The sequence below is a fragment of the Leucoraja erinacea genome, chromosome 12 (assembly GCF_028641065.1).
Source record: "Leucoraja erinacea ecotype New England chromosome 12, Leri_hhj_1, whole genome shotgun sequence".
Taxonomy (NCBI): Eukaryota; Metazoa; Chordata; class Chondrichthyes; order Rajiformes; family Rajidae; genus Leucoraja; species Leucoraja erinaceus.
The window spans coordinates 47,540,925-47,554,376 of record NC_073388.1 but is presented as its reverse complement, the minus strand read 5'-3'; the positions used below and the strand labels follow the sequence as shown (position 1 = coordinate 47,554,376).

At 45.0% G+C, this 13,452-nt stretch overlaps 1 protein-coding gene across 2 annotated transcripts in view; it reads right to left on the bottom strand.

Moving 5' to 3' along the window:
- Window positions 1-1,542: 1,542 nt before the first annotated feature.
- The window catches only part of pabir2 (PABIR family member 2), a 54,421-nt gene continuing 42,511 nt past the window's right edge, over window positions 1,543-13,452 (bottom strand). For both annotated transcript variants that reach the window (XM_055644098.1, XM_055644099.1), the window contains exons 7-10: window positions 11,783-11,871; window positions 6,204-6,268; window positions 3,159-3,255; window positions 1,543-2,506 (exon numbers count right to left, since the gene is read on the bottom strand). In XM_055644098.1, coding sequence (XP_055500073.1) covers window positions 2,341-2,506; window positions 3,159-3,255; window positions 6,204-6,268; window positions 11,783-11,871 — 417 coding nt within the window. In that variant the 3' untranslated portion in view covers window positions 1,543-2,340. The remainder of the gene's footprint in view (window positions 2,507-3,158; window positions 3,256-6,203; window positions 6,269-11,782; window positions 11,872-13,452) is intronic.

Below are 13,452 nucleotides of genomic sequence, written 5' to 3'. Positions count from 1 at the left end.
TAAACAGTACAGCCTCAAAATAGGCTCAGAACTATTTAGACTTGGGGACATTATTTTTGACTTTGCACTACAATTGTCCATTTATTTGTCAGATTCTTTAAAATATATATACACTGATCTTTGTTGTTGTTGTTTATGATGGGTTTTACAAGACAACACGTTTACAAATGTGTTTTGCTGCCGGGTTTGTAGCTGAGTGTACAGAGGAGTGGACTGGAGTGGTCATTGAATTGAGTTGCAGGCTTCCACACACATCCCTCCCTCAGGCTTTACTATCACTCCTCTTTTCCTCTCCTTTTCACCTCCAGCCTTTGTCACTTACTCCACCCCTCAGCCAATTCCAACACCAACTGTTCACTTGTTTCCACCTGACATTGGCATGGCTTTGTCCCACCTCCATCTCTTCCAGCTTTCTTCATGTCTGAAGAAAGGTCCCGACCCAAAATGTCATCTGTCCATTCCCTCAACAGATGCTGACTGACCTTTGGAGTTCCTCCAGTACTTTATGCTTTGATCAATATTCCAGCATCCACAGTTTCTCATGTCACCAGTAATATTACATTGACTCAACCTCCCTCACGCAAGGTGCCGCCAGTCCACAATGATCAAGTGCGAGATACAAACTCCCACAGCTCTGCATCGCACGACCTCCATCGTTACAGGCGGTCATGTCACTGAGTAGCACAGCTTAGAACTGGCTCCTGGAGGGGAACCAAGGCCACCTGCTGAAGTCTACCCAAAGTTGCCAACACCTCCTGGCACCATGTCCAGGTATCCCTCTGGATGGGACAGGAGGGGAGAGGGGAGGCAGAAACCGGCTCAGCCTTCCGTTTCCTCAACTTCAGACTACATCGCTGCAGCACGGGCTGCACCAGTCCTAGAATGCCAACTGTAAACGGGGGAGTGACAGATGCACAGATCAGAGAGCCATAGCAAAGACTTCTTCTGCTTTGAGATGGAGCAGGGACTGTCTGGGTGAGACCTTTGTCAGTGCCATCCACCGTGCAGTGGATATTCGGCAGTGTTTAATTTAGTTTCGAGATACAGCGCAGAAACAGACCCTTTGGCCCACTGAGTCCGCACCGACCAGTGATTCCCCGCACACTAACACTATATGACACACACTAGGGACAATTTACACTTATACCAAGCCAATTAACTACAAGCCTGTACAACTTTGGAGTGTGGGTGGAAACCGAAGGTTTCTGAGAAAACCCACGCAGTCATAGGAAGAACGTACAAACTCTGTACAGACAGCACCATAGTCAGGATGTAAATATAGTTTGCTCTGTGGAAATCTGCACCGATCCAGGCTTTGGGACTCTGTCCAATCCACACAATATTCCCCATCACTGCACCATCACACAACCACACGTTCAGGATATCCACCTTTCTGCATTTCCTCCATGTCCATAGACACGCAAAAATAATTGTGCTAACTGGTCTCCTGTACGTGGAGCCAAGGTCAACAAAAGCTGCAGTGGGGCAGAATTAAATGCACATAAACACAATTGGAGAAAAATCAGAGTTTTAAAAATCACATTGTAGCTCAATAAACTAATAATTTATTTTGCCAAAAGCATGTAATCTGTTTGAAGGATCTGTGAATTATACACATACCAAGCAATGTAGGTTGCTGCTGTCTTGGAGAGCTGTGAAGCACAATATTAAATTAGGCTGATCCTGTAACCGCTGCGGTATGTTACACTATGCACATTGTTACAGGGTAGGTAGGAACACTCGGCAGCAGCCCGACCCACAGGCAAGGCCAGGCTGCAAAAGGTGCTTTTGCAACATTCAAAAAAGAAACACACTAAAGTAACCAGGTCTGTACAAAAGAACTCTTGGAAGTCAGAGACCTTCGATGCTCACGGCCATCTCTCCCACCATGAAATACGGCTGCCAGCCCTGCTCTCAACAACTGTGCTCATTTGAGAAAAGCACAGAAACCTGGTTGACAATGGCTTAAAAATAAATTCAAGTCAAAAGCCTTTCCAGTTAGTACTATCCATAAAAACGGGAGGTTGCAAGTGAAAGAGGTGCAGCCTCAGTTGCCCTCAGTCGGCCTGCCGTTAGAGCTTTCCCCTCTGGTTCGCTGCTGGGACACCATTCACCGTCTCTGACCCCACGTCCTGAAGTAAAAAGTAAATGCGCAATCTCAGGGGGAAAATATTTTAAAAAAGGAGAAAATGTTTCTCAGAATTTCTACAATCAGTTCTTTACACGGAGATCCTGATAGACAATGACATATTAATGGCACTGCACATTTGACATCATATTACTATGGATGTACTCTGCTTCCAAACTCTCTCATTCCAACGTTCCATCGGGAGGTCAGGGTCACTTTGGTGAACATTCGGGATCTGTAGTGAAGGACACGATGGAGGCAGGTGCTCGGACTGCACTGGATCTGGCCAGGCACTCGGGCCCTGAGTCACCGTTGCTGACGCTGCCGGCCAAGCAGTCTGCAGAGACGCGCAGGAACACGTCACTGCTCGGTATCGCGCTGCAAATTAAGTATCATCAATTACAAACATTATCCAAATGCCAACAAGCTTTCAGCAGCAGGAACATTGGGTTATTTCTTTCCATATCTTGGGATAACTGAGATTTACTACGATGGATATACACAGGTATACACTTCACATCTGCAAGACAGGGATGTGGCCACATCCGCAGGGCCGCAGAGACCTCACATCTGCAGGACAGGGATGTGGTCACATCTGCAGGGCAGGGCAGGGGTGAGTGAGTGGGTTGCCTTGTGAAGAAAGTCTGGGCAGGTTTGGCCTCCACTGAATGGAGTTCAGAGCAGTGAGAGAGGTCCGGAAAGGGCGCATGTGTGAGCACGTTTCCTCTTGTGACAGAATCTAGAATTGGACATCATTATTTAATTACGGATTACGTATTGAAGGTAGATGAAGCAACAGAGGTCAAGGTAACACAAGGAGGTGGAGGTTACAGTCTGATCAGCCATGGTCTCATTAGAGGCAGGTAGGGCAGGTAGCAGCGTGTTGCTTTTGCTGGAATGCAACAGTTGGTAAGTGGGCGACTACAGATACTCCCCAAACTACATAGGTAATCGAGCACAACAAAGAGAAATCCCCCAAATAGGTTAGGAAATAAATAATAGTCCATCCCAGGAAGGAATGCCTTCTCACCAGGAGTCGTGTTCTGGCGAATGGGAGGCATCCGATGGCAGCATGGTTGCAGTTCCTTGGAATAGTCGCTTTGGTTGGCTTTCTACATCCATCTCACCTGAGACAAAATAGAGATGGATCATCAGAACTGCAGATAACATGTCCCTCTGCAAACACTCAGGACTTTGAACCAGGGACCCACACCCTGAATCCAAAGGTTCATGCCCTTGAGCAGGAAGGTGCAGGCCGGACTCCAGTACAGACCCAGGGAGTGACGCTTGAGCTTTCAAAGTGCCGTTGCACCGAGTCTGCACCATTTCTCTCTGATGCAGCCAAGCCAAGGAAGCTGTGGCAGTGAGTTTATCCTTGATGCACTGGGGCAAACACCTTCACCCATATCACTGTTCTTTATCACAGTGCTGTTTACGGGCATTGAAGAACTCCATGGATGGGCTTTGCGAAGCTGCTCATGCCTCTAAGGAGCACTTAGGTGGAACACTGCAGGAGCACAATGAAGGAAGGTGCGTCGATGGTCTGTGGGCGACATGGCACCATGAAGCCACCTACAACTCAATGGAAGGAGTTCTGAATACAAAGAGTTGATTCACTCCACATAACCCAGGCTATGTTTAATTTTTTCTCACTGCTGTTTGTGAGATCATGAATAAAATATTCACTGCAGCAAGTCAGGGAGGTGGAAGATCTGTCCCCAACATGCAGCAACACTGAACCATATTCTTGGCAGACAAGAACTAGGGACTACAATTGCCAACGAGAACATCTAGTCACTAAATCCATTGCTGAATCCCCTATCATCAACATTCAGGATCAAGGAGTGAATGAGATCACACCTGTAGTTGTGATGCAGGGGATTGCAAATAAATTAGAGATTCATGTAACAAGGCTAATGTAGTATTTATTGGGAACTTTAAAACTTAAGTCATATTAATGAAGGGTGGCTGAGTGGTGCAGCTGGTAGTGCCGCTAACTCACAATGCCAGAGACCCGGGTTTGGTCCAAACCTTCGTTGTTGACTGTGTGGAGTTTACAAGTTTGCCCTGTGACCGTGTGAGTGCTCAGGGTTCCTCCCACATCCCAAATATGTGCAGGTTTTTGTTGGTTATTTGGCCTCTATAAAATTGCCCCTGGTGTGTGGAGAGTGGATGAGAAGAACTAGTGAGAACAGTTTGTGTGAAGCCGGTGGGGTAATGGGCCTGTTTACATGGTATATCTCTAAACTAAAAAGTCAAATTCATGCTAATAATGAGGTGACATTCAGAATGTACAGGTTAAAGATTTCTGGTTATGCATTTCTTACCCCTTCCCTAAACCTGTGCCCTCTGGTGACAGTCATCATTGGCAACAAAGCAAACTGTTACCCCCATTGTTCCTGTCCCTGCCCCCACCAAATACTGCATATCCATCAGACCCCTCCCACAGCCACTTCCACTCCGAAAACCAGCCCAACCCATCCAGGTTTAGCATTCAGCAAAGGATGACTAAGAAATATGTAACTAAAGATATCAGACAATTAGAATGAATCACAATGGGACTGCAGGAGTTGTATGTGAAATTAACAGACAGTGCGAGCAAACGTCATTTACGAACAGACATGACGATAGGGAAAAGGGATGGCAGAGCAATCAAATCGCTTGTGAGCGTAATCATGAGTAACATTGAAAACCTCCCAGAGAAACTTCAGCCAAATAATGAATGAAAATAAATTAATACAGGGAAAAAAAAACTACTGGAGAAGTTAAAGTGCCTGAAATCTGATTAACCCCAGAACCCGGTGCTGTACAACAATGTGAAAGAGATGATTATGGGGACAGTGAATACTCTAGTTATCATCTTCCAATTTAAAAAAAAAACAGATTCTGGAAAGATTCCTACAAATTGAATGGAAGCAAATGTGACTCCATTATTGAAGCAAGGAGGCAGAATAAAAACTGTCTGATGAGAACTTGGAGCAGAACAATACAGCAGACAGATAAGACATTGTAGATGTGCAATCTTCAGCAAAGAACAAAGTGCTGGAGGAACTCAGCAGGTCGGACAGCATCTGTGGAGGGAATGGATAGAGGATTTTTGGGTCGGGACCCTACTTTAGTCTGAATATCAATATATCAAGGGGTTCATGGCAAGAAAATGACACTACAGTGATCTTGTGTGGCAGAAGCAGCTGCTGCAACCAAATCACTGCAACTATTCCTTCTCCCTGGCCTTGTGTGCAGCCTAACAGTATACGATGGACATCCATCCACTCCCTGTAGCATCAGCACATTCGCTGCACTGGGTGCTGTGTACAATTACTCAGCCAGGCTACTCCACCAGCACCTCCTGCATCCTCTACCAGTCTGAATAAAGTCCCAAACCTGCATTCTCTACCAGTCTGAATAAAGGTCCCATCTAAAATGTCGGCTGGCCATTCCCTCCACAGATGCTGCCAGACCTGCTGAGTTCTTCCAGCACTGTGTGTTTTACTCTAGATTCCAGCATCTACAGTTCCTTATGTCTCCAAATCCATCACAAGGACAGGGCGAGGATGTCAAAGACTATGGGGAGATGGCAGGAGAATGGAGTTGAGAGGGATAGATCAGCCTTGACTGAACGGATGGACCAAATGGCCAAATGGCTAAATCTGCTCCGATGTCTAATGAGGTGAATGAGTGCATGGGACCGCCACCAGTCCAGAAGCCTCTGACTAGGAACTAAAAGCCTGTTCTTTCATTGACCTACATCTGAAAGCTCCTTCCCTTCAGCACCTCACCTGTTGATGGCCTCACCAGCAGGTCACCGCCTCCTCTCAAGGTCAATAAATGCTGCTGATCCCCCCCCCATTCTGAGAGTGAATGAATGCTGTTGATCGGGACTGAAATGTTGATGTAAACTTCTTCAAACAGTGCCATAGAACCATCTCCAAGCACCCAACCAGCCGAGGGGCCTGGTTAAGAGTGTCGGATTCGAGTCTGTGCTCTTCGGAACATAATTTACATTGCCTCAGAATGTAAACAAACAGAATTAAATCATATGTTAAATAGGAAAACCAACATTTGGATCATTTACCTTTTCGTTTCAATGGCCCCAGCACACTGGGCCTGATGCAGTTGATAGGGCTCTGACTTCTCCTACTGAATGCACAATGGAGATGAACAAGTTAGAACCAACGCTTGTCTCAGTAACTTTACAGGTCCAGAACTAGCACATGACCAAAAGCAAGCCCTCCCCATGAACCCGGGGTGTAGAGGCCTTGATGGACTCTGGGGCAATGAATTGTCTCGACAGAAGATGTCTCCTCTGTGTGACGGCTTCCCACCGAGCAGCAGAGTATTTGTACTAGGGAAAGAAATCATTGTGGCCAACCTTGCGATAAACTATAATGACAAATTAATTTATGCTGAAAGAATAATTTCTTAACACACAAAATTAAAAAAAACCTACATTTTACTTGGAATTATAGCATTTCTGCAGATGGCTGAAAGGTTCTTACAGCAACAGTGCTTTAATGAAGACCTTGACATCAGTACTGTTGACGTACTAGTGTCACCATCTCTGTCCAGAGACAACATTGCACCAGTGTCACCATCAAAGCCCGGATACTACACCGCACCAGGGTCACCATAACAGCCCAGAGACTACACCGTACCAGAGTCACCATCTCTGCCCAGAGACTACCCTGCACCAGTGCCGATGTCTCTGGCCAGGAACTGCACCAACACACTCACACTGAGGAGGCTCACTGTGAGAATAGAGGTAGAACATTGGAGATTCATGGCCATGGAGCCCGAGCTTCAAGCCTCATACCCGACAAGGGTGTTAGCTACAATGCCTTCATGCTCAGTAATGGAAAGCCCTGTTGACGGTGGATGGGCTCATAAGGCTCTCCAAATACTCTTGTTCTGGATGAGGCAAACATGATCTTTGACAAGGTGTAAACTGCAGAGACACTGGCCACACCCTACAATGCCCTCCATAATGTTTGGGACAAAGGCCCATCATTTATTTACTTGCCTCTGTACTCCACAATTTGAGATTTGTAATTAAAAACAAAAATCATATGTGATTAACATGCACATTGTCAGATTTTAATTTAATTTAAAAGCCATTTTTTATACATTTTGGTTTCACCATGTAGAAATTACAACAGTGTTTATACATAGTCACCCCCCCCCCACCTAATTTCAGGACACATTAGGACACAGCAATGTCGTAAATGAAAGTAGTCATGTTTAGTATTTTGTTGCATATTCTTTGCATGCAATGACAGCTTGAAGTCTGCGATTCACAGACATCACCAGTTGCTGGGTGTCTTCTCCGGTGATGCTCTGCCAGGCCTGTATTACAGCCATCTTTAGCTTATGCTTGTTTTGGGGGCTAGTCCCCTTCAGTTTTCTCTTCAGCATATAAAAGGCAAGCTCAATTGGGTTCCGATCGGGTGATTGGCCACTCAAGAATTGACCATTTTTTAGCTTTGAAAAACTTCTTTGTTGCTTTAGCAGTAGGTTTGGGATCATGGTCTTGCTGTAGAATGCACCGCCAGCCTATAAGTTTTGAGGCATTTGTTTGAACTTGAGCAGATTGGATGTGTCTAACACTTGAGAATTCATTATGCTACTACCATCAGCAGTTGTATCATCAATGAAGATAAGTGAGCCAGTACCTTCAGCAGCCATACATGCCCAGGCCATAACACCCCCCCCCCCCCCCACCACTGTGTTTCACAGATGAGGTGGTATGCTTTGGATCTTGTGCAGTTCCTTCTCTCCTCCATACTTTGCTCTTGCCATCACTCTGATATGTTAAATCTGCGACTCATCTGTCCACAAAAACTTTTAGCAGAATTTTTCTGGTTTCTCTTTTAAATACTTTTTGGCAAACTGTAACCTGGCCATCCTATTTTTGCAGCTAACCAGTGGTTTGCATCTTGCAGTGTAGCCTCTGTATTTCTGTTCATGAAGTCTTCTGCGGAAAGTGGTCATTGACAAATCCACACCCGACTCCTGAAGAGCATTTCTGATCTGTCGGACAAGTGTTTGGGGATTTTTCTTTATTATAGAGAGAATTCTTCTGTCATCAGCTATGGAGGTCTTCCTTGGCCTGCCAGTCCCTTTGCAAATAGTAAGCTCACCAGTGCTCTCTTTCTTCTTAATGATGTTCCAAACAGTTGATTTTGGTAAGCCTAATGTCTCTAACAGTTTTGTTCTTGTTTCTCAATAATGGCTTCTTTGACTTTCATTGGTACAACTTTGTCCCCCATGTTGATAAACAGCAATAAAAGTTTCCAAAGGTGATGGAAAGACTGGAGGAAAGGCTAGGTGCTGAGAGCTCTCTTGTACCTGAATTAAGGAGGCAATTAAACACACCCGAGCAATTATAAACACTTGTGATGCCATGTGTCCCAAACATTAGAAACATATAAAATAGGTGCAGGTGTCCATTCGGCCCTTCGAGCCAGCACCGCCATTCATTGTGATCATGGCTGACCGTCCCCAATCAATAACCCGTGCCTGCCTTCTCCCCATGTCCCTCGATTCCACCAGCCCCATGAGATCTAACTCTCTCTTAAATCCATCCAGTGATTTGGCCTCCACTGCCCTCTGTGGCAGGGAATTCCACAAATTCACAACTCTCTGGGTGAAAAAGTTTTTTCTCACCTCAGTCTTAAATAGCCTCCCTTTTATTCTAAGACTGTGGCCCCTGGTTCTGGACTCGCCCAACATTGGGAACATTTTTCCTGCATCTAGCTTGTCCAGTCCTTTTATAATTTTATATATTTTTATAAGATCCCTCTCATCCTTCTAAACTCCAGTAAATACAAGCCTCATCTTTTCAATCTTTCCTCATATGACAGTCCCGCCATCCCAGGGATCAATCTCGTGAACCTACGCTGCACTACCTCAATCACAAGGATGTCCTTCCTCAAATTAGGAGACCAAAACTGTACACAATACTACAGATGTGGTCTTACCAGAGCCCTATACAACTGCAGAAGAACTCTCTACTCCTATACTGAAATCCTCTTGTTATGAAGGCCAACATTCCATTAGCTTTCTTCACTGCCTGCTGTACCTGCACGCCAACTTTCAGTGACCGGTGTACAAGGACACCCAGGTCTCGCTGTACCTCCCCCTTACCGAACCCCATTAAGATAATAATCTGCCCCCTTGTTTTTTGCCACCAACGTGGATAACCTCACATTTATCTATATTATACTGCATCTGCCACGCATCTGCCCACACACTCAACCTGTCCAGGTCACCCTGCAACCTCCTAACATCCTCTTCACTGTTCACACGGCCACCCAGCTTTGTGTCATCTGCAAACTTGCTAGTGTTGCTCCTAATTCCCTCTTCAAATCATTAATATATATGGTAAACAGTTGTGGCCCCAACACCGAGCCTTGCGGCACTCCACTCGCCAATGCCTGCCATTCTGAAAAGGACCCGTTCACTCCTACTCTTTGCTTCCTGTCTGCCAACCAATTTTCTATCCACGTCAACACCCTAGCCCTAATACCATGTGCTCTAATTTTAGTTACCAGTCTCCCATGCGGGACCTTATCAAAGGCTTTCTGAAAGTCTAGATACACTACATCCACTGGCTCCCCTTCATCCATTTTACTTGTCACATCCTCAAAAAATTCCAGAAGATTAGTCAAGCATGATTTTCCTTTCATAAATCCATGCTGACTTGGACTAATCCTTTTACTGCTATCCAAATGCCCCATTATTACCACTTTAATGATTGACTCCAGCATCTTTCCCACCATCGAAGTCATGCTAACTGGTCTGTAATTCCCCGTTTTCTCTCTCGCTCCTTTCTTGAAAAGTGGGATAACATTAACTATCCTCCAATCCACAGGAACTGATCCTGAATCTATTGAACATTGGAAAATGATCACCAGTGCTTCCACTATTTCTAGAGCTACCTCCCTGAGGACCCTGGGATGCAGACCATCAGGCCCAGGAGATTGATCATCCTTCAGTCCCATTAGCCTACCCAATACTATTTCTCGCCTAATAATTTTTTTCAGTTCCTCTACCCCCTTTGATCTTCTGTCCTCCAGTACTTCTGGGAAATTGTTTGTGTATTCCTTATAGCCCCTGAGTATTCTTACGAGATTTCAAGTCTATGTTCACGTGTTTAAACGCGTTCCCACGTGTATAAGTTTGCCGTTTCTGTTGTCCAATCCTCTGGCTTCCGGCTACTCTTTGCTGTGTTATACATCTTTTCATTTAGTTTTATTCTATCCCTAACTTCTCTTGTCAGCCACGGTTGCCTCCTACTCCCCTTAGAATCTTTCTTCCTTTTTGGAACGAAATGATCCTACGTCTTCTGGATTATGCCCAGAAAATTCTGCCATGGTGTTCCACCGTCATTCCTGCTAGGATCCCTTTCCAGTCTACCTTGGGCAGCTCCCCTCTCATGCCTTCATAGTCCCCTTTGTTCAATTGCATCACTGACACTTCCGATTTATCCTTCTCCTTCTCAAATTGCAGATGAAAACTAATCATATTATGATCACTACCTCCAAGCGGTTCCTTTACCTTGAGTTCTCTTATCAAATCTGGTTCATTGGACAACACTAAATCCAAAATTGTCTTTTCTCTGGTCGGCTCCATTACAAGCTGCTCTAAGAATCCATCTCGTAGGCACTCTACAAACTCTCTATCTTGGGGTCCTGAACCAACCTGATTTTCCCAGTCTACCTGCATATTGAAATCCCCCATCATCTCAGTGGCATTACCTTTGTTACATGCTAGTTTTAACTCGTGCTGCAACTTACACCCTACATCCGGGCTACTATTTGGGGGTCTGTAGATAACACCAATTAGTGTCTTCTTGCCTTTACAATTCCTCAACTCGATCCACAGTGACTCTACCTCATCAGTCCCTATGTCTTCCCTCGCAAGGGACTGAATTCCATCCATCACCAGCAGAGCTACCCAGGTAAACCTCTTCTGCATTTCTCCAAAGCTTCGACATCCTCCCTGTAATGGGGCGACCAGAACTGCACTCAATAATCCAAATGCGCCTGACAAAGTCTACAGATGGAGCACTGATTGTTTCAAAGCTCCACTGGTCCTCTTCCTACACATTGCTGATTTCCATCCATCTCTCATTTTCACATGGTCTATATCTGACCTCCCCCTTCTCTCACTCCACCATCTTACAGCCTTCTGTCAGATCATGCATCAAGCCTTCTGTAGTTGACAGATAGATATCATCCTTTCCTTTACCTCTGTTTTATATTTGCTCAGTGTCCTTACCCCTTGCAATAGCATAGAGGCTAGATATGACCCTAGTATAGCAATGCGGGTCTAACATTCAATACCAGTTGAACAAAACGTTTTGCTGCAGATTGTCTCTGTGTTAACTCTACCTTTACCTGATGTCTCACTCAACGTAGAACATCAATGAAGCAGAGGAAGTCTATAACAGTATCAATCACTACCTTTTTCCATAGTGCTGCCTTTAACACTAACGTTGTTGTTCGGAAAAGCACATTTCATATGACAGTGACAGAATAAATTCTTCCCCTGCCCATGACCCCTCAGTGAAAAATAAAACATACATGCCACTCTCAGCCAATCTTGCTTTTGTTCAAAGAATTACTGTAAACTTTCTTCTAGAGTAACACTTACGTGGCAAACCTGCGTGTTGGGCTGGGGTTGGGACTTGGAGGGAGCCCATTACTACTGACAAAAATCTGCAGGGAAGGTGAGAAGCATTGCTGTAGGACATGAAGGAGGAAAAGTGACAATTAATCCAAAACATTTCACAAGCACTTCCAACACCGCCATAATGCGGGCAGGCACAGGCACACACAATTCTCAAGTACAATTATACAAACCAATTATTATGAAGTGAACTTGGGCTTAACACTACATTGTTAACAAAGAATGTCCCTCTTGCCATAGGTGGAGTTGGACTGAAGTGGACTTTCTCCAACCATTAATCTTTAAAGAGATTTCAGCCAACTTTCACTGACCATTTTAGAGTCCTGCTACTTTTGTTATACCTCCATCTTCTTCACATGTGATTAAACAGAGGAAGAGAGAGAAAGATAGTGAGAGATGAAGGAAAATTTGTCAAATAAAAATCTGAAAATAGTAAAAAATAATCTAGATTTATCTTTAGTTCAGAATATCCTGAGCTACTTGAAGACCAGTGAGTGTGAGCAAATCTTATAACAGCTCCATGATTTACAACGTTGCACAAAACTACTTGCTAGGTTTAGTTTAGTTTAGAGATACAGAGCGGAAACTGGCCCTTCGGCCACCGTGTCTGCGCCGACCAGCTATCCCTGCACAGTAACACTAGTTCCAAACACACTACGGACAATTTACCTTTATACCACGCCAATTAGCCTACAAACCTGCACCTCTTTGGAGTGTTGGAGGAAACCGGAGCTTCCAGAGAAAACCCACGCAGGTCACAGGACAAATGTACAAACTTAGTACAGACAGCACCCGTAGTCAGGATCAAATATGGGTCTCTGACGCTGTAAGACAGCAACTCTACCGCTGCACCACCGTGCTACCCAAAGGAAGACTGTGCGAAAGGTTAAAGTAAATATTCTTGCCAGAATCTTTAGCAGACAAGGACAGCGTGCAATTTGGTGAACCTCTGTTTATCAAACTGCTGGCAAACTCTGCTCTACACAGAACAAGTAAAATGGAATAACTGGAGGGGGAGTTGCAGCTGTCTGGATCACTTTCGGGTACAGAAATTACAATCATGGTGGCAACAAGTTGCAGCTGGTGTTCTGGGTAGCACCTTCGTTGTTACAGGAGGCAAGGTCTAAAACCAGAATCTCAAGCTCAAAAATGTAAGCAGTTCCCAATGAAGATCTTGTGTCAAAATTGTTGGCAGTTTTTCCAAAGGAAAGACCAATTTGGATGTTTTCTGTTCGCTGTAATGTTTTTGCAGAGAGGGTGTTGGGGTGTATGGAATGAGCTGTCAGAGGAGGTAGTTGAGGCAGGTCCATGGATTCAACATTCAAGACATCGGGACAGGGACATGGATAGGAAAGGTTTAGAGGGATATGGGCCAAACACGGGCAGGTGGGACTAGCATTGATGGGGCATCTTGGTCGGCGTGGGAAGTTAGACCGCAGAGTCTGTTTCCATGCTGTATGACTCTGTGAACAGGAGCAAGTGAACACAGCACAGAACCAAGATTGAAATCTTCACGTTGCCAATGTGGGAGATCTTCAAACAGTAAAATATCAGCAGCTCATTCCTTCAGACTCATCTCTTCCCCGGCACCATCCGTCACTGGAACCAGCGAAGCTGGAACCCAGACGGTGCTC